This window comes from Melospiza georgiana, chromosome 4 (genome assembly GCF_028018845.1).
Source record: "Melospiza georgiana isolate bMelGeo1 chromosome 4, bMelGeo1.pri, whole genome shotgun sequence".
Taxonomy (NCBI): Eukaryota; Metazoa; Chordata; class Aves; order Passeriformes; family Passerellidae; genus Melospiza; species Melospiza georgiana.
The window spans coordinates 32,068,587-32,094,689 of NC_080433.1; the positions used below are offsets into that span (position 1 = coordinate 32,068,587).

Genomic DNA, 26,103 nt, shown 5'->3' on the forward strand with positions numbered 1-26,103 from the left:
TCTCATAGCTTACAGTCTTGCCATGGACCAGAAGGTAAACAACACTTCTGAAAAGTTTTTGGGAAAACAGATTTCTGTAGAGCTCTGCAGAAGTGCCTTGGTCCTGTACTGTGCTTATTTGGGTGAAAATTTCCCATTTATTGTGCAGTACTTAACCCTCATAGAACATATGTTCAGACACTAGTGAGAAACCTTTGGTTTATATTTGCATAGTGGTGTTTAACAAGGAATTGCCTTTATCCTAAGCCTTGAAGGCTGGGGTGACTGCAGGCCTGCCTTTTTTGGCACATACAGGTTTTCTTGCCTCTGCATTGAAAGCAAGGAGAATTTTGCTGTGCAGTGGGAGTGAACACCATGCAAGTTTGTATCCTGGCCTCTCTTTCTAACTTCATTTGATGCAGATAGAAAACCCTAAAAACAGTTGTTTCTGTACTTGACTGTAATCCTCCTGTGTGAGTTGCAAGGAGCACTCTCTATTCCTGTCACATATCTTTCCACCACTCAAATAGTGGGAGTACTGGGAAAGGGGAAACTCCTCCTCTTCCTCTGATTCCAAGGGTCTTGGCTAACAAAAGGTTTTCCACAGAAGTGCAGTTCATGTTTAGCTGGCATGCTTTTTGCTTTGGAGCCAGGTAAATAAAAGGCAGTTCTGCTCTGGAAATAAAATATCTGTTGATGTGTAGGATATCTGCATTCTCCACAAGCGGGTGTTTCTCAGACAAGGCTGACGCATTGAGCTGTGGTTCAGTCCTTCTGTGATCTGTCTGTCCAATGCATAAGTGGTAGGAAGCAGGATTCCACTTTTTCACATCCTTATTTTCAAAATGGAGATGCAGTGGGAACAAAACTGCAAGTTGCTTGTTTTGTTCCTTTTGTGTAAACTGACAGTTTACGTAGTTCAGCAGCTTCAGCCCCACTGGAGCTCTCTCTGTTATTGCAGCAGGCATTGCTGGGCACCGAGCAGTGCAAGGAGCAGAACTGTTACATGGAAGTATCTTTTAGTTACATTTCTGCACAGAACTGGATTTCTAATGAGGGCAGGAGTCTACAAGGTGCTTTATGGCAGGAGACACAGAGTTCCAGTTTTCTTTTCGCTGTCTCTGTTGCTCTTACAGTGCCCTGAGGCAGCAGGGAGGAAACGCTTTGCCCTGCCACATTCCTGCTGTCAGTGTGATGCCAGTTGATGACTGGGCAGCCCTGGAGTCCTGCTGGTGCCTCTGCAGTCAGTGGTGTGACCTGTCAGCTGCTCCCCTGCCTGCCTGGCTCTGCAGGCCTCCCCCCAGTGCTCTCCAGGTCTCTCATCCCCCTTTTGAGACCTGCCCTAAGCTTCTGGTGTATCTCTGCTTCACTTCCAGTACCACAAGGAGTGGGGTGAGGGCAGTTAAAGCTCCCAGCTCTTCATTCCCAGTTGTGTTGTACAGAGGGGGCCTGAAGGCCACCTCAGCACTTCCAGCCTGCCTTTGTACATGTTCCTCGACACCCAAAGCAGTGTGAGGCCAGTCTGGTTTTAAGCCTCAGACAGGAAGTTTGGGATGAGCCAGATTCACTGACACCATATTGACTCCTTAACCAGTGCCTGTGTGGGATTCTGCATATTTTACAAAGCCAGGCTGTCAGGGTGTGCGGGACAGGAGCTCTCTGCATCTTGTCTGCCCCCCTTGCTCAGGTGTGTGGCTGCTCTTTGCTCACTTGTGTGTTTGTTTGTGAGGCTGGAGTTCTCTTCTGACTCTGTGTGCAAAGCAAATATTGACTTGTGGACTAATGGCATTTGCAGCTCCAGGATATGCCTTTGCCTGACTTGAGGGAGACGCTGATGGGGAAAGGGAAGGAAGGCCAAGGGCATCCTCCTGAGAGTTCCCTTGGACATTTCATTGAGCAAATCAGGAGTATAATTTGGAAAATGTAAGTTTTCTGGTTGTGAGAAGACAAAATTGAACTGCCTGCTTCAGTACAGAGCTTTTGTCTGATTTCTGAGAGAGGGAGATGTTAAATTGGACACAATCTACTTGGGATTTCAAAAGCTGAGCTGGAAGAGACTTCTAGAACTACACCTACGTGCATAGCCTCCTGATGGCTGCTGTGACTTTCAATCACTCCTCTCTCTTCCAAAACTTTCTTTCTTAATAAAGGAAGAGAATAGAGAGCAGTGGAAACCAGCTGACAATCCAGAGGTGGCAGTGGGATTTACTGCATACACTGTTGCTTTCTGTTCATTAAACATAAAGGAAAACAGAGTTTTTCCCAAACTAGCTTACTGTCAGAAGAGGTGTTGTAACTGTCAGAACAGAGGTGCAGTTCTTGTGACAGTGAATGAAAATTATTCTAGGAAAAAATTGTTATGCCTGTTCTGTTCCTTCTGATGGTACTCAGAGGAGGTTCCTGCATAGTTTCTGGTTGTAAAGTTTTCAGGATACAAAAACATTGCTTGGTAAAATGTTTGCCTTCTGCACAGTCTGCTAGAGGTATGCTGCCTTTTTGGTGGATTTTTCTTTTTAATCAGTGGGGGAAGAACACTCTTGGGAAGGAGTTCCTGTCCCAAAATAAAGATCCTACTGAAAGGCTCCAGATGGTGTCATTTTGTTCTTAGCACATCCTGGCCCTACCAGCACAGGCTTAGGTGGGGATCACCTAAGCAAAAGAGGCCAAGCAGGTAAAACACAGGCAGCAGGAGATTGCTCTCTGGTGTTTACCAGGAGCCAGCTAATTGAAACCTCTCATACTACAGCTGTGGGGAAGAGCCGGTGTGTCCAGGGGAGGCACACTGCTTCCAAGTGGAAGTAAATTTGCAGGACTCCTTTGCAAAATTCAATTTCTAAAGGATACCTGCACTAGAAATTAAACTAATATGACATAATCCTGCATGTTGTGTGTTTCCAACTCCACCAAAGGTATTGCAGGTGGAGTTTTTCAAATGGCTGTACCTGATGCTGACTGCATGCTTCCACTGTAGCCTTCTTTTTCAGGTACATCACACCTGTGTTCCTGCAGGCTGGAAACAATGGTGGTGTGATTTGTTTTGAACTCTGAATTCAAAAAGTAAATCTGTGATTAATAGGTACTGTTTGCATTTTAGCAAAAAATACATTTCTTTCAAAATATGAAGGCTACCTATTGTGTGACCACAATTGCTTCATATAAGAAACTTAAATTGCCTTTAAACATGGGAGATGCTCCTTAATGTGTGGGTTAAAATGGTTTTGATTTTGTATTACTGAGGGTTTGGGAGTTGCCATTAATATTTGTTGGATCTGATATATTTTTTCCCTTTGTATTTCTTACTGTTTCTTTATTTCAGAAGTGTGTACGTTGCAAATAACAGCAACTTCACACATGTGGTTTCACAAGCTTTGTGGAGCTTCTTTTGTTGCTTGCTATCTCCTGGCGAGAGAGTTGCTTTAGGTTTGTATCCCTCAGTCAAAGGAAAGACCTTACTATGTCAATCCTACAGTCAGATCTCCTCCTCCTCCTGGCTCACACTAGGAGGTGCCTGGCTGTGCCAGGGAACCTTCTTCCCAGTTCCTCTGATGCTGGAAGGGCTGCAGTGGCCTCAGCACCTTCTCTTGGAGACCCCTGGCTGTGAGGGCAGTGTCTCCATGTGCCACGGCAGGAGCCTTCCCTGGCTGTGATTCCTGCTGCTCACCCTGCCCTGCTGCACAGCCATGTCAGCAGCAAGGTGAGCCTCACGCTCTCTCTGGCCTCTGTCCCAGATGGGTGCTTGCAGGAAGGTTTCTATGGGAACCAGGGGCAGGAAAAACCTGCCCACCAAGTTCAGTGCTCTAATGGCAGGGAGAGGAGAGCAGGCAGGGGGGTGATCCCCAGCAAGGCAGAGGCCAGGGCGTGATGACGTGGGCAAGGGAGGCTGTTCCATCTGCTACACCTGTCTTGGGACAAGGAGAGACTCACTGAGCTCTCTCCTGCCCTGTTTCCAAGCACTGTGGTTAATGCCCTTATTGTGGGGTTTTCTCTCAGCCACGTGCCTGACACCCTGGCCTGGCTGCTCCACAGCAGGTTGGGTCAGCAGTGTTGTACATGCAGTGAAGGTTAACAGTGGCTGAGGGGAATCTCTGCTCACAAGCTCAGAGCTCAGGCAATGCCAAGCATGGCACACATACCCTGTGGTGACTGCATTCCTAATAAAAGCCATTGGAAACAGGGTTAACTGGCCTGAGAGAAGGCAGGGGGGGAGGACACCTTGCAGGCTCAGGACCACAGCAGCCATTGGTTGCAAGGCAGTGAAAAAAACATCAAAATACACTCACAGCAAGGTTGAAGTAATGTCAGCCAATTTACCTGCTTGGGGTGCATGCTCTGTGTGTTCCCATGCAATATGAGCATGCAGATGCTCATTTTGTAATTGTTGCTATGTCTTCAACTACTAGAGAAGAGTTGGTGCTAAGGAAACAAACGGACTGGAGTGTAGGGAAGAACACACAAACATTTACAGAGCTGGTGGACATGCAACTGACCATCCTGTGGACAACACTACTTCTCAGAAACAAAAGCTGAATTTTGTTTGTTTGTTTGAGATTCTTTTTGCCCTAAATGTTAGTGTCAGAATGGATCAGAGTGTCTGTTCATCCTTTCTGGCCTTTCTCAGGCAGAGAGCTGTTTAAATCCATAAGGAGGAAACCTTATCATTTGTGTTCCCAGACACAGATGTTTTTTATGCTTTTGCAGTGGTGTGCAGTTGTTTATCTTGGAGTGCTGTAGCAAGTCACTTCCTGGCTGCAGGTGCTCACTGGAAAGTTCACTGAGATGCAAAGGCCATATAACCTTGTACTAATCAGAACTGTGAAACAGCTTGGATAGGGCCTGTGGGATGAATCCCTGGGTTCCCCCTTTTAGCAGCTTACAGTCATAAGTAGCTTTAATGAAAAGGGAAGCTGGAAAAGCCATCCTAGGTGTGCAAATGTTAGTTTCTCCCAGGTTCTTTCCCAAGGAAGTGTGACTGATCTATCCCAGCACTGCCTTTATCTGCTTGGTAGGGGTGGCTCGTGCTGTCTCCCACACACAAATTGTAAGGTTGATCTTAAAGTCCAGAATCTCTCTGATTACTGAAGTATTCCATTATTTTCCTGGAAATCCCCATAAAAATATGCTGTTAACTAGTGTCAGGAAAGCAAGGAGGGGAGCTCTATTGCTTGATTTAGTTCAGAGGAGCCTGGTTTGTGACTCATTGCAGAGGTGCTTGATACTGTCTTGTCCTTATCCACAGGCTTCAGGGACTTGTATTCTGCAGCCCTACACACTTTACTCCTGTGGTGCTACTCCTAAAGTCTCTCTTGGACTTAGAGCATCTAATGATTACCCCTTAAACCCTTTTCACCACTCCTGTCCCTTCTCCATGGTCAGTGTCTTCAGAGAATGATGATGTGTGGGCTATTTTCTTAGTTTACATCATTAAACAAAGGACTCACAATATGCAATGGAAAAGTTGTTAAAAGTTGACTTGTTTTTTTGACATTCTTTCAATCAGCAATGCTGTTATTGCCACAAGAAATTTGGCAAATGACAGTGTGCTATTTCTAGCTGATCAGTAGGTATGAAACCAAAAGGAAATTCCAGTCTCTGGAATTTATTTCTTGTATACTAAGGAATTTAATTTTCACATGAGGAAGTTGTGTGTGGTGGGTCTGTCAGTCCTCCACCATGTTCTTAGATGGTTAATTGAATTTTCTCATCACCCTTTTTTTTCTTTTTATAACAGAAGTGTAGCATTTCACCTCTGTGGACAGCGTTTCTGGACCTGCTGACACCTGTGGCACTCAGCCTTGCCTAGTGCAATGTCAGGTGAGCACACAGAAATTGACACAGTATCTCTTATTTCCTTCCTTGCTCTGTCTTCAGCTGAAACTTCAAAACAAAGGTTTCTGGTTCCAAGAGCCATTCTTTATGTAAACATACTTTCTGGTCAGATTGAGAGAGAGGAGACTTTGTGACCCAGGAGCATTTTCACTCAGGATGAACTCATTTCCTTCTTTTACAGTGTAGAAGCTTTTTCAGACATTGAACAGAGAGGAAGAAGGAGGTTGAAATGTGTTCTGCCTTCCCCATTTTTCCTTAAGATTTGCTTGATTCTCTTCTCCCCCCAACACTTCCCCCAGAGTGAGTGGCTCACAATGACTGTGAGAGATTTTTGCTGTACAGTGGTAGTTCTAGGACAGGCAGAATGCTGAAGAATAACTGGAGTTCAGTTGCGCAGTTCTGAGATAGAAGCTTTGCTAAAACTAGATGGTCTTCTTAGAGAAGCCAACTTTGCCACCCTGTACTTTTTCCTAGACCTTCCTGGTCAGGCTGGTTATTTCAGGGCACATAACCCTGGGGGAGACTGTGCTTCCAGGCCAAGTAAACCTTTGGCTTGCTGATAGAACAATAGAAGACTTTCTATTGTTTATCTGCTTCAGTTGCAACACTTGATATCTGCTTGTATTCCAAGGGAAGCTGTTCACTGGGACTCTACCTGAGACTGCAAGGGGTCTTGTGTTGAACACAAAATACTGAGGTTACAGGCATACTTTCATTGCTGCATCTCTATACATGATCTGGCAATATCCCAGCCCGTTGGGAAAAAAGGGAGCAGTTGAGCATCTTTCTGAGCGCTCTGATTTTTCATTCTGGTGCCTGAGTGACAGTTTCAGGGAATTCTGGAGTTCTGCTGGTGCTGGTCTATAGGAGGAATTTACTTCTGCAAAATAATATTTATTTGGTGATAATACCCCTGGCTTGTTGCTGATCTCACAGCTTTTCCAAGCAGGTGAGTGATCATGTGATGCCATGGAACTATTTCTCTTCCCTAATTGCTTTCTTAAAGATAACTCCATTTGGCCCTTTTGCCTCTTTTGCTCAGTAAAAAAGAACAAAACCATCTGAAATTACTGGCTTCCCTGGTGAAGTGGGAGCTGTCTCAATATTTAGAGTAGCAGTAGCAACAAACTGATGAGTGAGTCCTTCCCATGCTGGAACAGTCTGTAAGGAGTGTGGATCTTCCAAGGGTGTTCTTCCAGATTTTCACTGCTATGTGTTGATCTCTTTCTGTTTAGGCCGTCACACTCCCTCTGCTGGGGGTCCTTTCTCAGCACTCACACCCAGCATTTGGCCTCAGGAGATCCTGGCAAAATACACACAGGTACAGTGTGGGACAGGGTGAGGATGTTCTCTGGTTCTGCAAAAGTAGAGGGAACCTGGTGGTTTCTGGTGGTGTCTGAAAGCCACAGGGAAAAGGAGAGAGAGGTGCACTTTTCCTCCAGTGCTTTGGTTATGGACTTCACATGTTTTGTGGTTGCATCCTTTTGCAAGAGGATCTTGCAGAGCACAAAGAAACTTCTGTGAATTATTTCCCTGCTGTTTTGCAACTATTGCTCCACTGTAAAAATGTTGACACCCTCAGGGAGCCTCTGTCATCATCAAGCTACTCTGGATGGCTTGTGCATGGCAGGAAATGCTTGTCACCAGGTGGGTAGAGCAGGAAGGAAGGAAGCAGCTGTGGAATTTTGTAATATAGCCACAGTGTTTGCTGATAGCAGATTAAAGCTTTTAGTTGGAGGCATGTGGGCAGCACTTCTTGCTTCTTAGGTGCTGCCTGATTCCAGTGCTTGCTAGAGTCCCCACAGGAGGTGCAGGTGGGCTTGCAGGAAAGGGGAGAGAGCAGTAGGTATTTACTCCTAAAAACATCTTGGAGGTAATACCCAGTGTGTATCCCCCAGTACGCCCCAATGCCAACCATGAGCACAGATGAGGAAGGTTGAGATTTGGGTCATGGACCTTAACTTTCTTTGCCTATAATTTGGACTTGCATTGCAGGTGCAAATCCCAGTTTTGCCTGCTGCCTTTCAAAGGAAATTTGAGAGCAACAGGCAGAAGATGGAGTGGTGCAGGGAGCTGAGTTTGCAGTGTGTGTGCAGAGGTAACAGGAAGGACAGCTGTGTATTAGTGATGCAGGCAGTAGAGGCCACTTTAGCTGGTGTGTGTATATCCCTCAGTCCATGAGGAGGGCTGTGCTCACCTCCAGGTGAGCAGTTCTGATCTTGATAAGATGCTGAGCTCAAGTCCTGCTACGAAAATCTGTGTAGTTTTTTTCAATGGAAAAGTCAAAATGGGAATGGCAGGCAACGTCTCCTCAGCTGGGAATTGTGGTGGGAGGCTTTAAAAATTAAAGAGCAAGGGGTCTAATTGCTCAAAGGGCACAGAGTGGGCAGTGGTGGGATGAGGCAATATCCGTGTGTCTCTGTTTGGTTATTCAGTGATAAATTGCTTAAAATGTCTGTTTTCCTTCCTCACATCTCCCAGAAAGAAGAATCCGTCGAGCAGCCGGAGTTCCGCTATGATGAATTCGGTTTCCGAGTTGACAAGGAAGGTAAAACCAGTCCCCTCTCTCCCACTTGCATTATGTTCAGCCCTTCCCATGCTTTCAAGTGTGGCAGGATTTTACAACCATCCTGTGCTAAGTCTTGTCCACCCACCTGTTTCTGTATCCTATCATTTGTAATCAAGTTCAGAGCATAGACTGTGCAGCGATCGTTTCCATCACCTTATGCTGTGCCTTGGGGAAGAGGGAGAAAAGTTGAGGAGTTACCATTTCCATTAGCAACTGCATGCTGGAGAAGAGCAGCTTTCCCTGTTCACAGTGGGATCTCCATTGTTTTCAGTAGCATTGCAAGGGCTCGTAGCAGGCACAGTGAAATGTGCTGTCTGCTGAAAAACTCATGGCCAAGGAGAGTGGTGCTATGTTCTGCCAACCTCAGCAAAGTGTAGGGCAAAAGCCTACATCCTAGTTTTTCTGCAAGCTATGGAGGCAGACAACCAAATAGGGAGGAGGCATGGATTGCTCTTGAAGCTGAGGATTAAAGTACAGCAGCTGGCTGCCTTAGCAAAGAGGAAGAGAAAGAAGTAGGAGATGTAGGAATTGTTTCATGTGTTCTGGGGGTCATTCCCAGGGCTCAGGCTGTATAATGTAAGGGCAGAAGTTGTTTGCATGTTTGCCCTGAAGTACCTTGAGTCATAGAGGGTCCTCTTTGAAGCAATGACCTGAAGATGAGGACAGAACACGGTGATTTTTTTTTGGCCAGAACATCTGTGCATTATAAAATCAGCAGAAAGATTTGGAGCACATTGCTGGGATGTATTATATGATGAAGGACAGAGTGCCTTATGTCAAACTTGTCCTTGTGCTAAAGTATCTATTTTAGGAAACCAGCCTCAGGTTAAGGTGCTATTGCATTGTGAATTTGGAAGTGTCCTTATTAAAGCATTTTTGGTGATTAAATATCCCCAAAGTTAACATTTTGCACCTCATTACTTCCATGAGCATATAGCTTCTGTTTTCCAGCTCTGAGGCTTGCTATGCTTTTGTCAGCCTGATTTACAGATCCTTACAAAACCCAGCAGGATGGCTGCTGCCAGGATCTTGTTTAATTCCAGCCACACTGTGGTCTAAGTCATGAGTAAGTAGAGACTAGAAGCATGCTGACAGCTTCTTTAGTTCTCAAGGTCCAAAGCCTTCTGCTTATGACCATAAAATTTGCTGCATGGAGTGGGCAGTTAGAAACCAACCTTTGCCTTTCCATGCTCTGACTGTAAGATATGAATGTTTTGAATGTGCTTTTTTCAGATGGCCATCCTATTCCCCACCCTGCCGTGTGTTCATTTCCTCTCCTGTTCCCTCTCTCACTTGTTCCCATTCTTTTCCCTTTGCTGAAGCAGATGGTGCTGAGCCAAACTCCAGCAAGCTTCTGGGGGTCCCACTGACAGAGGAGCCACAGCAGAGGCTCAAGTGGCAGGCTCATCTGGAATTCACACACAACCATGATGTGGGTGATCTCACCTGGGACAAAATTGAGGTCACCCTGCCACATTCAGACAAGCTGCGCTCCCTGGTTCTCGCTGGCATCCCACATAGCATGAGGCCACAGGTGAGAGTGCTGCCTGATCTGGGCAGGCACTCCTGCCTGGAGTGAGAGATCATGGAATGGGATCTCTTGCGAGGGTGCCAGATTATGGCTTTCTGTGGCTGAGTGACTTCTGTCTCTGTTCACCTTGTCCCCCCAGCTGTGGATGCGCCTTTCAGGGGCTTTGCAGAAGAAGAGGAACTCAGAGATGTCCTATCGAGATATCGTGAAGAACAGCTCTAACGATGAAACCATTGCTGCCAAACAGGTAGGAGATCCTTCAAGTGCTCAGTGGGAAGAAGGCAAGATTTGCTGTGTGAGGGGGATGGAGTGTCTGCCTGACACCTGCAGCAGGGGCAGTTGAGAGGAGATGTGGTTAAATCCTAATAAAGCTTAATCCTGTGGGGCATATTTCTCCTCTGTTTTGTTAGAAAAACAATTATTTTCCTCTGTTCTTTCAGGGGACAGCAGGAAAAGGTTTAGAAAATGTGGCAGCAGCTCTCTGGCCACATACAGCAACAGACAACTTTCCCAGGCCTTTCTGAGAAAAGGCTGTGAGAAGATCAGAGAAAAGAATGAGAAACAATTCTTATCTTAACTTGCTGCACGTGTTGTTGTGAACATGTGGAATGTGTTATGGAGATTGGTTTACCAAAGGGTGGTTTCCTAATCAGGCAATGGTGATGATGTTTTAATTAAAGGACCAATCAAGTACATGTGTATCATAACTATCTATAAAAGCAATGGATTTCTTAATAAAGACAGATTGATCAGCCTTCTGTCAATCATGCAGTCAATGCTAACTATTACATAGCAGGGGCCCATTGCTATGATATCTGGTGACTGCCAACTTGTACTGCAGCCTAGCCTAAAGGCACAGGAGCTCCCTGCCACGATAAGAAAAATGCCACAGTTGCATCTCATCAAACATCCTCACAGTCACTGAGGGAAGGGAAGGATGAAAGGCTGACAGATGCAACTCTGTTGAGATTGTGGCAGCCGCTTTCAGGGCCTGTCTTTGTTCCCTTGAACACAAAGTTTGTGAACATCTATTAAAGACTGTTAAAGGATGTTTTCCCTCTTCCTTTGACCTCATGGATTTGGCCAGGTTGTTGGTTTTTCTCTGAAATACGTTTGTTAGGAAGCTGTGCTTGAAATCCAAGCAGATGTAATTCCCAGCTAGTGAATGTTTCCTATTGTCAGTGGTGAAACTAGGGTCTGAGTTTAGGCAAGTATTTCTAGGGATTTGGCAAGCCACTGTCTGCACTGTCTGCACTGGCATTTTCCTACGTGTCACTGAAGGCTGTTAAACTGACCCCAGATGCTTGGACAGGGACATCTTCTTTGGTGACTTATGGGTGTGTGTGGGGAGGCAGAGTTCCCTGAGGCAGGGGGCAGGGGGAAGTGCAGAGAGCTGAAGGCAGCTTTTCAGATGCTGCAAACTGATTCTGTCCTTGTTTATGGCTGCCTGACAGATTGAAAAGGACTTGCTACGCACAATGCCCAGCAACGCCTGCTTCTCCAACATGAACAGCATTGGGGTGCCACGGCTGCGCAGGATACTACGGGGACTTGCCTGGCTCTACCCAGACATTGGATATTGTCAGGGCACTGGCATGGTAACCTGCTCTTTCAGAGTGTCTTTGTGATAGGAATCAGTTTGTCTCTGGCTGCTACACCAGAGCGTGAATGATTTGAGGTAGTGCTGCCAGATACTGTGATCTCCAGGTGAGCTGAAGAGAAACCCTTCCACCTGGAAGACTTTTCCTAAGGAAGGGAGAGCAGAATAGCACCCTACACCCAAAGATACGGAAGACTTGGATCTATCTGTTGGGGAGGGGGCAGTCATTATACAGAGGAGAAATCCCTTCAGTGGAGACTGCAGTAGAGCTCCTGCAGAAGGAAGATTTTTGTCACGTAGATATTGGTCCATCTCTCCACGGGAGAAAGTGGGGAAAGAGTTCTACTCTTAGAACATGCAGTTTTTCTCTACTCTCTACTGTAAGAGTTCCTTCTTAGAACACGTAGTCTTTCTTCCTTCAAAATCCTAGGTGGCTGCCTCTCTGCTGCTCTTCTTGGAGGAGGAAGATGCCTTCTGGATGATGTGTGCTATCATTGAGGAATTGGTTCCCGCCTCCTACTTCAGCACCACCCTCATGGGTGTGCAGACAGACCAGCGTGTCCTGCGGCAGCTCATCGTGCAGTACCTGCCCCGCCTGGACAAGCTGCTGCAGGAGCACGACATTGGTAAAAGTGTGCCCTAGAAATTTCTTGCCAGGGTGACATGCAGACAAAGAGCATTGTTCTTTTTTCACAAAGGGGAGCATCAGGGAGAGGAGCAAACCTCCTGACCCTGGAGGCAATGCATGGAGGAAAGCCCTTAGAAGAGTCCACCTTCACTGGCTGACTGACTTCCTCTGTTGTGATTACTTTCCATGTCTCTGTTCACAGAGCTCTCCCTGATCACCTTGCACTGGTTCCTCACCTCTTTTGCTAGTGTTGTCCACATCAAGCTGCTGCTGCGTATTTGGGACCTCTTCTTCTACGAGGGCTCTCTGGTGCTCTTCCAAGTCACTTTGGGCATGCTAAGTATGAAGGTAATTCCCAACTCCTTTTCCTCCTTTATTGTACTTCAGTGTTTAATTCTGAGGTTTAGGGACAAGAAGATTTTGTATCCTCTTGCTGTAGGGGGTTTTGAAGTGTGTTAGGGAAGACGACGTCCTGCAGGCTTCAGAACTGGAGGCTGTGAAAAACTTCTAAGGCACTTCACAGAAATTAGGGATTGCTGTTTCCTGTACATACATACCTCATTTGTTTCCACATAATTAAACCTTGCAGCTGCCACCCTCTAATCAGTCTAGATCCCAACCTGAGGATCCATCTTATCTAAACCAAAACTATCAATACCTCTTGATTTTGCACAATCTGGGAGGAAAGAGAAAGCCAAAGTTGTGATCATCTGGGAAGTTTTGGATGGTATTGCTTGAATGCTCTAAGAGATGACTGCATTTGATTTGGCTGGCCTGATCTTTTCCTTTTCTATGTGAAAAACAATTTTGTATTCAGTTTGCTGTGTGAAGGGCAAGGGTGATCCTGATGGCAAGGTGGAGCACAGTTTGACATGGTGCTCTAGAGTACAGCTCCCATTCTCTTATCCCTGGCAAGATTCCTGCTGTGACTAGTCCCAGTGGTTGGTGGAGAACAGGTTTGAGTTTGGTTTTCTGTGCTGATTTGATTTCATTTCAATGGTGAATGCTGTGATTCAAAAAAATGCCAGCTAGAATTCTTGGAGGAGAGAGCAGTAGAAGATGCTGTTCCCCTCTCAAAACTAACTGGGACTTTTCCTATTGAAGGTTTTTTAATGGAATTTTCTAGTTTTACCTGCCCAGTCTGTACACTGGGAATGTAAAACTGCATCTAGCAGCCCCAGGAGCACAGTTGTCATGCTCACCCCTCCATGAGGTAAAAATATCTGTGTTTTTGCAGGAGGATGAGCTGATCCAGTCTGAGAACTCTGCCTCGATCTTCAACACGCTGTCAGACATCCCGAGCCAGATCGAGGACGCGGATGTGCTGCTGCGGGAGGCCATGCGCGTGGCGGGCTCGCTGACCGACGTGGCCGTGGAGACCCAGCGCCGCAAACACCTGGCCTACCTCATCGCTGAGCAGGGGCAGCTGCTCAACTCCAGCTCCACTGTCAACAACCTGTCCAAAGTGAGTGCACAGAGTCCCTTTTTACCATGCTTACAGATTCCCACCCATTTATGGTTTGGGAGCAGGAGGTCCTCCTGTTTGAGAGGATTTTTGGTTCCAGGATAATTGTTACCCGGTGAAGAAAATGTATTGGGAAGTCCTATACCAATTACATGCTGCCAGTTCTGTCCTGGTTGATAAATCCCCAGATGAAAGGGATATTAGCACTGATTGTAATTATCATTCATGAGAGTGATGATGAAATGTGATGCGTTTCATTAATGAAAACTAAAAGAAACAACATATGCTTTTGGCAGAATTTGCTTGAAGCACACAGAGTAGGAACTGAATTTAATCCATTAGTAAGAAACTGGTACACTAAAATAACCTTGGAAGGTAGAGTCAAAAAACAGCAGCAGCTGCTTTTGAGGGGCCAAATTAAAAATGCAGCAGTGTTTAATCTTAGACTAAAATCTGCAATCGCAGACAACATACTCAGGCAATTCTAAAATGTAATACCCATCCACTTAGAAATTTATATGCAATCACACGTGGAACTGCTTTTTGCAACCAATAGAATTAGAGTTAAAATTATTTACATGGATCATGGTTGATTCTTGGACTTCAATTATGCTTTTGTAATAATTAAGGTGTAAATAACCTGTTGAACATGGAGCAGATGGAGCAGTAAAGCTGATTCAATGCATTTGGACTAGAACAGCTCCTGTCCAAAAATGCCTGTTCACTCGCCTGCCCCTTCTAGTGGTAGCTGTCAGGACCCCTTGCCCAGAGCTGACTGGTGTGGAGAGTTGCTTTATTTTATTTCTGGAATCTGTCCTGATGTGTGCACTTTGTTCTCTGTTGCCTCTCCCGCAGATTGTGCGACGCAGGACTCAGCGCAGGAAATCCGGCATCACCTCTCTGCTTTTTGGTAAGGACAGTGCTGTGCCTTTCGTTGTGTGGTTGGTGGCTAGAGCAGCTTAGGAAGGACGGGAGCAGGCAAAGCAGGGAAACATTGGGACAGAGGGATTGGAGAGAAGGGAGTCAGAACTGAAGGATGAGAGGGAAGAAGTGTAGTTTACTACTTGATTTCTTTGATCTTAATGCTGGCTGCGGGTCTACGTACAAATCACAAACAGGACGGGACTGCTGTGTAACGTGCTTTGAGCTGTTTTATTTTTCAGCATCAGTTTCATTACATGATTATGACAATGGGAACATGCCATTAGCTCACATCCCAGGCAGCAGACCAAGAACTTAATGTTACAACTTACTTTATAAGTTTTTTGACCAATCACACAAAGCAAAAGCATATTGATAGTAGTCCTATCTAACTACTAGAAGCACAGGTACCTTTGGTTAAAACAATGCCTGCTTATTTCAAATACAATACCTACTTGTAAGCCTTAAATCACAATGCACAGAGCTCCATTATTAAGCTTAAAACTTCCTAATATCTTGCTAGATAAACTTTTCTGTAGCTTAAGGAGTTATTCTAGACAAGCATTAATACACAGACCATTGTTCTTTGTCCTTACTTTTCTACATTTTACATAATTTTTCTGCTGACCTATCCCAAGGCTACTGCTTATCTCCAGTCACAGTTCTGCTGTCTCTGAGGCCTGCCTTTTGCAGCTTTCCCAAAATCCTTTGATTTTATGGATTCCCACAGATCTGAGCTCAGAAAGTAAATTTTAGGTTATACAGTCCATGAATAGTGGACCACGGGAGGTGCAGCTCAGCCCAGCTGTAACGTCCTTCTTGCACTGACCAACAGGTCAAACACATTTTCTGGCAGACCTTATGCAGTCCGCAGGCTGGTTGTGGTACTCTGATCTTACTCTGCTCAGTTCAGGGACATCTCTGAAGATGTGAGAGAGGGCAGGATGTCTAGTGTGTCGCCCATCAAAATTATAAATGAAAGCATCATTATGTTTTCCTTACTTATTGAGAGTTTGATGTCGTTACTTCAACAACAAAGGGAAGTCTTGCTTTTGACTCTTAATTTTCTTCACTTATGAGCCAAGCCAACATATGTCCAGAAAGGGCACAGTCAGAATAGCTTTTTCAGGGTGTTAAGAGTAACTTATTTCTTGACTCCATAAGAGCCCTTTCTGCTGTAATCTCAGTGTCATCACCTTACTTGAAATTGCCACATGTCACCACAGGAATTGTTTTTCCGGAAGAAGACAACATACTGAATTTGCAGGGCTCAAACAGTGTTCCTGTTGTTGTTGAAATGACCTGAATAAATCTAAAAATGGTCTTTAATAAAGAATAAATCTTTACTGGTCTTTCCAGAGAGGAGTTTTTCTGATGTTCTCCAGGAAGCTGATATATTGTCATGGGTTTCCTACAAGCACATAGAGCATTACATGGAAAAATTATGGTGGAGTACCCATGATTCTGTGAAGTCAAGCATGCAGAAGTGAAGAAATGCAGGAAAGTTGCTTGTGCAATCTAAACTCAGAGCTTTTGTGTGTAATGTTATCATATAGTTGGTACAGACTGAACTGGCAGGGAGCTTGGCTGCCACATGTACCTATCTTGTTTCTCTGTCCTTGACAGTTTAAGTATTTTTATGGAAGTGATAGTGAATTACGCATTTGCACAGAGATAAAATTTAAGTTCAATCTTCAAAATATATCAGTGGTAGAACAGAGATAATTGATAGGGTTTTATCATTTTAGTGGGGCTTCTGTACAATGACCATCATGTGTTTTGCCTAACATTACTCTTAGTATTTAAAATGTTGGGTAAAACTGAGAAGTTGTCATCCTGCAGCAGTTGACCACAATGGAAAAATTCAGCCCAAGTGAGAGGAAGGAAAGCTTGTATGTGATAAATTCACCCTCTACCAGGAACTGACAATCAATCCTAAATTTAAAGTCTGCTGCCTGTGATAGTTACTGTGTAAAACTGGTATTTAGTCATCATCTGGGAAGGAAGGAGAGCTTACCCAGAGCTTAATTCTTAATTCTTCTTGCTTAGAGTGAATTCAGATGTGTAGTAACTTGGGCAGGAGTCATAGAATCACAGGAGCACTGTTTAGAAGAGACCTCTCAGTGTCTGTATTCCAAAGTCTCCTGCTTAAAGCGGACTCTTGCTCATGCTAGATCAGGTTGGTCAGGGCTTTGTGTAGTTGAGATTCAAAGAGTTGAACCAGATTTACAATGCAGGAAGAGAAAGAAATAATGAAAGATTATTTGGTGGAGAGCAGAACGTGCAAGAGGTGTTTTCCTGTTGTGTGGGCATTGCAGCAAGGGAATGCAGAAGAGTTCCTGCTGTGCAGAGCTGTGCAGCTCGTCAGTCTTTGCAGGCTCAGAGTAGAGCCTGCTCACATGTGGCTGGTCATGCAGTGTGGTTTCCTGTTTGGAAATGTGGGTGTTGAAGTTTGAAAGTGAACATGTTGAGTGCAGTGAGGTGAGTCTGGAAGACAAGCCAGCTGCTTTCCTCTGTACCATGCCCACTCTAAGGTGGGAGAGTGTGGGACTTGATTCCCCACATTTCCTGCTCGTGTTTGGCTAGGGTTGATCTGAGTACAGAGGGAAGAGCACGGTGTTTTGGCCAGATGGGACTGAGAGATGACAGAAAGAATCAATGGTCTATGTAAATGGGAGCAGCCCACAGAGTTAGTGTAGCTGTGGTTTGGTTTCTTCTTTAGTCTCGTTTTATTTTAGCAGCATGAAATTTCTGGGAACCCCCGACGTCTGTGTGCTCACCTATCTATTTTCAGTCTCTGCATCTCTGAATAGTGAGAGTTCTGGCATGCTCTGTACCTACCCCTGGATACTGAGGAGGAGATTTTGTTATTTTTTTATTGCTTGGACTGGGAGTAACTGTGCCCCACAATTTTTCTAGTTTAGAAGCAAAGTTCAGTTTTCTCTTAAGCTCTGTGTATTGATGTCTCTCAAATAATTTAATGTAGCAAATAGAAAACAATTATAAAAATAATTTTATACCTAATTTTGTGCTTTTATTGATGTTTCTATAGTTTGGGGTTTTTTTATTAGGATCACATGATTAAAGAGATACTCTTAATCAGTTTTCAATTAGCAGAAGCTTAATGTGTATATAGCTGTTGCAGCAGCTGTAACTCAGGCCATGCTTTATTCATATGGTTTTCTATAATGCTGCTAGAAGATAAGCAGAGTACTGATTTGCTAGCCAATGGTTTACTTGGCTCCTGAATAAAAGCTGTGTTTGTACAAACATTGGAAATCAGTGAAAAAATATATCAGTTTAAATGTTAATTTTGTTAATCAAGCTACCGCATCTTCAGTATATTATAGAGGGAGCAATAGATATGTGAATAGATACTTTGGATTTAATACAAAATGATTTTTTTAGAAAAATAAGCAAACGTTTCATTGTTCCCAAACATCATATACCCAGTGTTTAAGGCATTTAGATACATTAACTGTCTAAAGAATCCGTCTCATCAGGTATCTTTCTGCATAAGGTAATAGACATAGGCTGTCAAAACTCCTAGGGGGATTAGTGATAGTTAAAAGATGCTTTGGTAACTTTTACTTTGGGCTCATGACCATTTCTGTACAGCCCAAACATTTGAAATCTGGCTCTTAAAGGAGTTTGAGGTCTCTTGTGGCTCTGACTTCATGACTGGCCCAGGAAAGTGGGCTGTCTTGGTTTTTCAGATCTTTTCCAAGACTCAGTGGAGAATATGCTCTCAGCCTGTGAGTTATACAAATATCAGAAGTTATTCAACCAAAACCTGATTCAGATTCAAGAGAATTTCAGTTGAAGGGAATTATTGCAAGTTCCCCAGTCTTGTGTCCCACCTTTCAGCTGACTGTATATTATAGGCACTTCTCTAAAGTAGTACCTTGTTATGCTGAATTTCCCAAATCAAAGATGTCATATTCCAGTTCCATATGCAGTTTGAAGTATCATCTCCTTAAAATTTGATGCAGTCAAATTGGTATGTACTATTGGTATTCACATTATTGAATAGATTGGGTGTAAGTGCCTGCCTTAGTTTAGGTACTGCTGATGTGAGGCTTTTTTGGTTTCTTCAGAACCAGGAATTTCTAACAGAAACAGAAAAATTAATACCATGTACTTGCTTTACTTCCCTTGTCTTCCCTCTGGCTGCATGGGCTCCACCAGGGGATGATGATCTGGAGGCACTGAAAGCCAAGAACATCAAGCAGACAGAGCTGGTGGCTGACCTGCGTGAGGCCATTCTGCAGGTGGCACGGCACTTCCAGTGTGTGGATCCCAAGAACTGCATCATTGTGAGTGGAAACAGCTGGATCTGCACAGCTGTGTGCTCCAGGCGTGGGTTTTGAGTGTTCAACACACGACAGGGCTGTTCAAATGCTCTTGAAATGTGGGCTTGAGAAAGAACATGCCAGGTGTAATGGCTGGAGGGTGAGGCTTGCTTAATCCATTTGTGGTGGAAGGCTGTGCTGAGAGGTTGTCTGCTGTCTAGGAGCTGGAAAAGGTCTGGGAACAGGGGCAGGCAAGCTTTGGCAGACAGTTGGGAGTCACCTGTGGGCTTTGATTCCTCTCTGCTCTCCTGTGTGTGCCTGCTAGGATCTGACCCCAGACTACAGCATGGAGAGCCACCAGCGGGACCACGAGAACTACGTGGCGTGTTCGCGCAACCGGCGCCGCCGAGCCAAGGCACTGCTGGATTTTGAGCGCCACGACGACGACGAGCTGGGCTTCCGCAAGAACGACATCATCACGGTGTGTCAGCCTGGGCACAGGCACAGCCTGCTTGTTTGGGATGCTCTGCTACCTCTCCTGCAGGGAAAGGAGGGAGGAGATGAGCTCAGAGCCCAGTTAGGAGCCCAGGAGAGGCATCTGGTGCTCCTAGGGCCTGCCTGGGAATGAGGCAGTGTGTTCCTGTGAGTGTTGTCCTGTGGGTCATTCTGGCTGCCACCACAAAGTCCCTTTCCTGGCTGCTGTACCGCTGTGCAAAAGGTGGATTTGGTCCAACCCAAGTCCCAGTTTAACACTGCACACCAAATTGTAAAAGCATCCATTTGTATTTAACTGTGAGCATCCCATCTAAAACTGGGGAGAAGAGGATGTTTGCAGTAGCTTTGTGCCCTTAAAGGCCCTGGGCTATGTGAGAAGAGAACACTGGCAAAGCAGTTGAGAACAAAGCAGTTCCTCATTGTGGACACACAGTCAGACAGCTGTACCCCTCCTGCCACTGCGGCCTCTTAAACTGCTATTTTCCACTCCCTCTTTTTCAGATCATTTCCCAGAAGGATGAGCACTGTTGGGTGGGAGAGCTGAATGGACTGAGAGGTGAGAACAGGATGGGTTGCACTGGGGAGACTGGGGCCAGATGCAGAGCAGCCATTCATCTACAACAGCACCAAAGGCTCCACCAGGTCCCCAGAGTATCTGCCAGGGGCAAAGGGAACGTATGAGAGCAGTCATGCAGCAGTGACCTGGTCACTTGGGGTGGTTGGGTGCGTGTCACCACTGCTGCATGTGGGCAGTGTCCTGCAAGTGGCTTTCTTGTGAAACTGCCTTAGTTATTGTGATTTTTGAGGCAGCTTGCTTCCTTCTTTGGTGGTAGGCCCTATGAACTCTGATTTTTTTCTCAGCTCCCACTGGGCTTTGTGTAAGGATTTCTCAGTATCTTTGTCAGGCTCATCTCTTTGTTCACTCTTTGTAGGTTGGTTTCCTGCAAAATTTGTGGAGATCTTGGATGAGCGGAGTAAAGAGGTACTTAAAAACCCCACAATTACAAAAAACTTTACAGTTAAAAAAAGGGTTATGTCATAACTAAAAAACCACAGTTGAAAAGAGCCATAGATTTCCCTCTTTCAGTCTGTTTCCTTTCTCTGGCCTCTGAGTGCTTTGTGATGTGATCAGGCAGCTTATCTTCCTAAACCTGTTTACCCAAATTCCAAGTGGAGAGTGAGGGCCCCAGAGGGCTGCCAAGGCACCTGTGTGAGATGCCTGGGCTTGCAAGGACCCTAGAGATGAGGAAGCAGGGCAGTGTTTCTGTCTGCTCCCAGCTGCCTGTGTTTTTTTACTCCTTTGAGGCTGTACCTATGGATCCTGCTCATGCTTTGTGACCATGACAGTAAATTCTTCCCAAGCAGTTGTGCCCAAGGGGACAATCTGTCTTAGTTCCTCTTACAGCTGGCAGTGATAGGATGGCACTTATCTATAGCAGATACTTCAATATGTCCTCAAGATTCAGGTAGTGTGCATGAGATAAACATCAGCAGCTGTTGACCTCAGCAGTTTTCAGGGGAAGTGGAGAAGGCCTGGTTCTCTCTCTTCTCAGCATTTGGGGAGTGAGGAAGAGCTGAAAGGCTGACCCAAGCCCCCAGAGAGATGTCAGTATTGACCTATCACTTCCTTCCCCCTCTCTCAGGGCTCCTTAGATGCAGATCACCTCTCTGTGCACAGAAATGTCCCACACTGCTGAGGGTTTCTGTTCCTAACTGTGGAAACAGAAAGCATCTCACTTATGGGGGTGTTAGGAGACTGTCAGGGTGACACCTCAAAGTGGTGTTCCCCCTGACCTGGAAATTCCGATTTGGTTCTGTTTGTCTTGACTTTGAGCAGCCTACGGAGTCCCAGAGACCTCAGTGCAAGTCCCTCTCCACACCTTAGCTCAGTCAGCATCACACCATCACATTCCGGGGCGCTGAACGCTGCCGGGCTGGTGCTGGGGTCACTTGTGGGGTCTCCTGGGCACCACCTGAACACAAAAGTCTCAGGAGATCCCCTGCAGTAGCACAGGACATGGGGCCTTATGCAAGAGCATGACAGGTAGAGGTGGGGAGGGGGTTCTGGGAGGGGGTTCTGGCAGGCACCTGGGTGTGGAATTGGTCTGTGCAGAGGTGTGAGTGGATCACCTCCATGCTCTGCCCCCTGAGAGCTGGCTCTCCCTGTTCCTCAGTACTCCATCGCTGGAGATGACTCTGTCACAGAGGGAGTGACAGACTTAGTGCGAGGCACACTCTGTCCAGCCTTGAAGTCCATATTTGAACATGGATTGAAGAAGCCATCTCTGCTGGGGGGTGCCTGCCACCCTTGGCTGTTCATTGAAGAGGTGAGATGTCCCAGTTCTTTCGTGGGGCAGTGCTGCCAGTGGGCTGAGGTGGTGGGTTTAGGGCAGGTGTGCTGAGTGTCCCTCTGCCCCTCCAGGCTGCAAGCCGGGAAGTGGAACGGGACTTTGACTCCGTGTATTCTCGCCTTGTGCTCTGCAAGACTTACAGGTCTGTGCCCTGCTCCTCCATGCTCATCAAACTGATGCTGCTCTGCACCTTGGCAAGGCTTGTGGTCTGCCCCATTCTCCTGTGGGTGTGGTGTCAGCAGGCTGTGCCTGTGCTGACCTGGGCTGGCAGTGGCTCTTGTCCTCTCCCCTGGGCCCCTGTGTTTGATTCTGGGTCTGTATCTGGCTCTCATGGCTGCGGGGCACCCCTGGGCTCAGCAGCAGCATGAGAGCTGTTGGGGTATGAAGCAGGAAAGGCCTGCTCAGGGTGACTGGAGCTAGCTGGGTCTCTGCTGTGATCTTTACAGGCTTGATGAAGATGGCAAAGTCCTCACTCCAGAGGAGCTGCTTTACCGGGTGAGTGCTGCCCTAAGCCCAGCCAGAGCCCAGCTCCTACTTTGGGGATGTTTCCTGTGGAGACTGTTGGAGGGAGATGCTCCAGAGTCTCCCAGACCTTCTCTTAGCCCCTCTGGTGGTAGCAGGGGGCACTGGTGGGGGTGGGCAGCATTTGGCTGTGTTGCTGAAGTGGCTGCCCAGCAGTAACCACACCTTCCCTCCCCGTAGGCGGTTCAGGCTGTGAACATGACACACGATGCTGCACATGCACAGATGGATGTGAAGCTTCGTTCTCTGATCTGTGTTGGACTCAAGTGAGTCATCTGGTCCTGGTGCCCTCAGCATTTTGGCTGCAAAGAGCTTGGGAAGGGACAGAGTGGGCTTGAGAACAGCAGTGGTTTCAGTCTTAGGCCACAGCATCGTTTTTTCCCCCCTCTCACTGCAGCCACTGGGAGAGACTTGTTCCTTGTGTGTTGTGCTGGCCTGATTCCTTGCTGGAAGAAGGAGATCCTGTTGTATGGGGTGGCTCACATGAGTTTATGGGGTTATCCTGTTCCCACAGGGCTGGGGATGGGAGGCTAGGCTAGGGCTCAAAACAGACTAGCCCAGAGGGATGGGGTTTCTTTCCCTGGCTGCAGCTGAGTAACAAGCCTATACCCCATTGTTGCAGCGAGCAGGTGCTGCACTTGTGGCTGGAGGTGCTGTGCTCAAGCCTGCAGACTGTGGAGAAGTGGTTCCATCCCTGGTCATTCCTGCGCAGCCCTGGCTGGGTGCAGATCAAATGTGAGCTGAGGTGAGTGTCCCCATGGCATGTCCCCCTGCCAGTGTCTGGAATAGATTTCCCCCTCCTGTGCAGGAGGTGGCCCTCACTACAGCTGGGTTTGGGCCCTCTCCAGTGAGTTGCAGCATGGGCTGCCCAGACATCCCAGCCATAGAGATTTCCTGCTGTGTGCTGAGGCAGCAGGGAATCTCTGGGCAGTTCTTTGTGAGGCACTGTGCCTGCCTGATCCAAGAGCAGAGTGTGGCTCCTGGGGTCCTGTTGTGACAAGCAGGCAGCCTTTGCCGCCTCCTGCTGTACACCTACTCTGATGGAGAGTCTGCCTTTTCAACCCCACTGCTCTCCATGTCCTTTGCCAGGCACTCCAAGTCCCTAGGAAATATCCTAGGGAGACAGTTGGACAGTCATTGGCTGGGAAGGAGCCAGTCACCCACTGACTCCCTGGTTAGGTGAGAGGGCTGAAAGCAACTTTAATGCCTGAGCTTGCACAAGGCAGTCACTTGGAGCCCAGGCCACACATCTCTGGGGCTCTGGGCATCAATGCTCCTGGCCCTCCTGCACTCTGCAAAGCCAGGTGAAGTCCCAGGGAGCTGGAAGGCAAATCCCCTGCTGTCACCACTGCTCCAGCCTGGTTCTTGCTGTCCTTCAGTGGAAGCTGCCTTTTGTGTGCACCACCCACTTGCCTCAGGCCCCAGTGGGAGCATCTGTAGCCAGAGCAGCCCTGTGTGTGCACCCTTCAGGGTGTCCTCAGCCTGCTGCTGAATGGGAGGGGGTTCCTGCCACCTCTGGGCTGCCGTGTCCCACAGCATGGGGACAGTGCCAGTTGGGCACCGCCAAAGGACCGAGTGGGACTGGTTCATGTCTTACCTCCTGCTTCTCCCAGCCAGCAAGGGAGCGCCCTGTGCCAGCCCCTCTGAGCACTGCTGCTGCAGGACACTTCTCTTGCTCCAGGGAGAGGGAGGGGGCTGCAGAGCTCTGAGGTGCTGCAGGAAGGGCTCTGCTTTCTGGAGAGGAAGCTGCCATCTGCCATTGCCAGCTGCAGTTGTGCAGCCCCCAGCCAGGCATGTCTGCAGTCCCCCAGAGCTGGGGCTGCCCCTGCCTCCCTGTGCTGCTGCACAGGCTCTGTAGGGGCTGCACTTGAGTCACATCTTCAGGCTCCTTCTTCCAGCCTGGCCTGGGAGGATGAGAAGCCCAGCAAAGAGGGAATGAGTGACTGCTGCTGTCTTTTCAACACCATCAAACAAGGAATTTCACCCTTGTAAGCTTAGTGGCATGCCAGGACAAGCTGGGAGACAGTGTATTTGTGTGCCTGGGGCAGCAGCTGTGGGCAAAGGCTTTGAGTGTGGTCTGGGGGGTCTGTTTTAACATCACACTCTTCTGGTTTTGTTGCAGAGTCCTCGGCAAATTTGCTTTCAGCCTCTCTCAGGACTGGGAGCTGCCAATAAAGAGGGAGGTGAGTAGGTGGCATATCTCATTCTTTCACTCAGCCAGGGGCTTCACTTACTGCCTCCCTCTCCCAGCTTTGTGCTTCAGCTCCTCATCTGCCTCCTCTGGAGCCAGCTCCAGAGGCTGTGGATGGGGCTGCTTTCCAGCAGCTGCAGCAGGAGCTGTGGGGCAGTGGTGGCAGAGGGAGCTGCCTGCCCTGCCCAGCTGGGGCAGAGGGAAGTGTCAGGCTCCCTTTCCCTGATGCTCTCCAAACCAAAGGCCTCTCCCTGTGCCAGCTGTGCAAAGGTGGGAAGTGCAGGAAGCTGCTCTGGATGCCAGAGCCTCGCTATGCTCAGGCTCTGCCCGCAGACACAACCTCTCCTTTGCTGTCCTTTTCTGGGTGTGGTGCACTGACCTGGGTCTCTGTGTCATCCTGCAGGAGAAGGAGAAGAAGCCACTGAAGGAAGGGGTGCAGGACATGCTTGTGAAGCACCATCTCTTCAGCTGGGACATAGATGGGTGACCCCCACCCCGCCCCATCCTGGGGACCTTCTCGATGGCCACACTCATCTCTTCCACCCCCTCATGTCTCACGCCCTGCCCTTCCCCACCCCACCCACTTGTATCTGTGACAAAATCCCCCCGGGGGCTGCCAAACCTCCTGGGACAGATGGAGCTGTGCCAGGAGGCTGAGCTGCAGACCCGAGGGGGCTGATGGTTGAGGGTGATGCTGCAAAGGGACAAGTGTGTTCTGGCTACTAAAACCAAGTGCCCCCTTCCAGCTTTCCACATCTCTGCCACCCCTATCTCCTGCTTTCCTCAGCCCTGCCTCCCCCCCAGTGCCCAGGGGAGCAGCCTGGCTGGAGCCATTGTGCCCTGCCCCATGGGCCAGCAGTGCGGGGATGTGAGCGTGTCTGTGGCTGGAGCGGTGGGAGAGAGATGGCCCTTTTGGGGTGGCTTTGATCCATGAGAGCTGGTGCCATGTGGAATTGGGCTGTGAGAGACTCACTGCTGTACAGCAGCAGGGAGAGCACAACCCCTCCCCATGGCAGCCAAGGGTTCCCCTCTGCTGGGGGACACAGCCGAGTTCCTTTGACTTGGAGCTAAGAAGGGGGAACTGGCATCAGTTTCATCCCACCTCCCTGGCACTGGTGTGGGGTGTTGACAGGAGTTGCCCAAATTTACCAGCCTGTTACCACTGTAACAGCCTTAGGGGATGGTCATTGTCTACTCTGGGAGCAGACAAAAACCACCTCTCCTCCAAACAAGAGTGTTTCGTGCTGTCGTTTTAGATGATTTTTACTGTTAACCAAAAAGCTGTAAATTTCCTCCAGGAACATGTATATTTTGGCACCGTTGTAGCTCAGGACAAGGTTTAGGTTGGAGCTGGCTCAGGGAGACCTACTCGTCCTCCTCGCCCTGCGATGGCACTGGGGACGTGGGTCAGGAGTGGAGAATTGCTGCTTTGTGGTGGTGGCTCTGGATATGGAGTCTGTGACTTTCTACTGAAAGCGCTTGTCTGTGAGCACAAACTACTGATGGGATGACACTAGATTCTTACTTTATTTGGTGGGTTTGTAAATAAAACTGCATCTTGGGAGAGTGCTGGGCTTTGTGGGTTTTTTTTGACAGGGTCAGGACTTGGTTTATTTTTTCCTTTCTGCCATTTGACAGTGGTGATCCCATTTCTGTGCTGGCTCCTGAGGGAGCTCCCTGCATTGGAGCAGCCCACAAGGTCAGGCAGCAGCCAGGGCAGAGCCAGTTGTGCT

General features: G+C 47.5%; 1 protein-coding gene across 5 annotated transcripts in view; it reads left to right on the forward strand.

Moving 5' to 3' along the window:
- Nucleotides 1–25,934, forward strand: part of SGSM3 (small G protein signaling modulator 3) — a 29,768-nt gene extending 3,834 nt beyond the window's left edge. For 3 of the 5 annotated variants that reach the window (XM_058021871.1, XM_058021869.1, XM_058021872.1), the window contains 21 exons: nt 5,708–5,790; nt 7,041–7,126; nt 8,287–8,353; nt 9,700–9,908; nt 10,045–10,152; nt 11,360–11,503; nt 11,936–12,131; nt 12,336–12,481; nt 13,371–13,598; nt 14,454–14,508; nt 18,708–18,835; nt 19,137–19,292; nt 19,808–19,862; nt 20,239–20,288; nt 21,481–21,633; nt 21,729–21,799; nt 22,104–22,152; nt 22,360–22,445; nt 22,802–22,924; nt 24,302–24,362; nt 24,774–25,934. In XM_058021871.1, coding sequence (XP_057877854.1) covers nt 5,784–5,790; nt 7,041–7,126; nt 8,287–8,353; nt 9,700–9,908; nt 10,045–10,152; nt 11,360–11,503; nt 11,936–12,131; nt 12,336–12,481; nt 13,371–13,598; nt 14,454–14,508; nt 18,708–18,835; nt 19,137–19,292; nt 19,808–19,862; nt 20,239–20,288; nt 21,481–21,633; nt 21,729–21,799; nt 22,104–22,152; nt 22,360–22,445; nt 22,802–22,924; nt 24,302–24,362; nt 24,774–24,857 — 2,262 coding nt within the window. In that variant the 5' untranslated portion in view covers nt 5,708–5,783 and the 3' untranslated portion in view covers nt 24,858–25,934. Of the gene's footprint in view, nt 1–3,295; nt 3,400–5,707; nt 5,791–7,040; nt 7,127–8,286; nt 8,354–9,699; nt 9,909–10,044; nt 10,153–11,359; nt 11,504–11,935; nt 12,132–12,335; nt 12,482–13,370; nt 13,599–14,453; nt 14,509–18,707; nt 18,836–19,136; nt 19,293–19,807; nt 19,863–20,238; nt 20,289–21,480; nt 21,634–21,728; nt 21,800–22,103; nt 22,153–22,359; nt 22,446–22,801; nt 22,925–24,301; nt 24,363–24,773 lie in introns of all 5 variants that reach the window. The other 2 variants (XM_058021870.1, XM_058021873.1) reach the window with 2 other exon arrangements.
- The last annotated feature ends 169 nt before the right edge of the window (nt 25,935–26,103 follow it).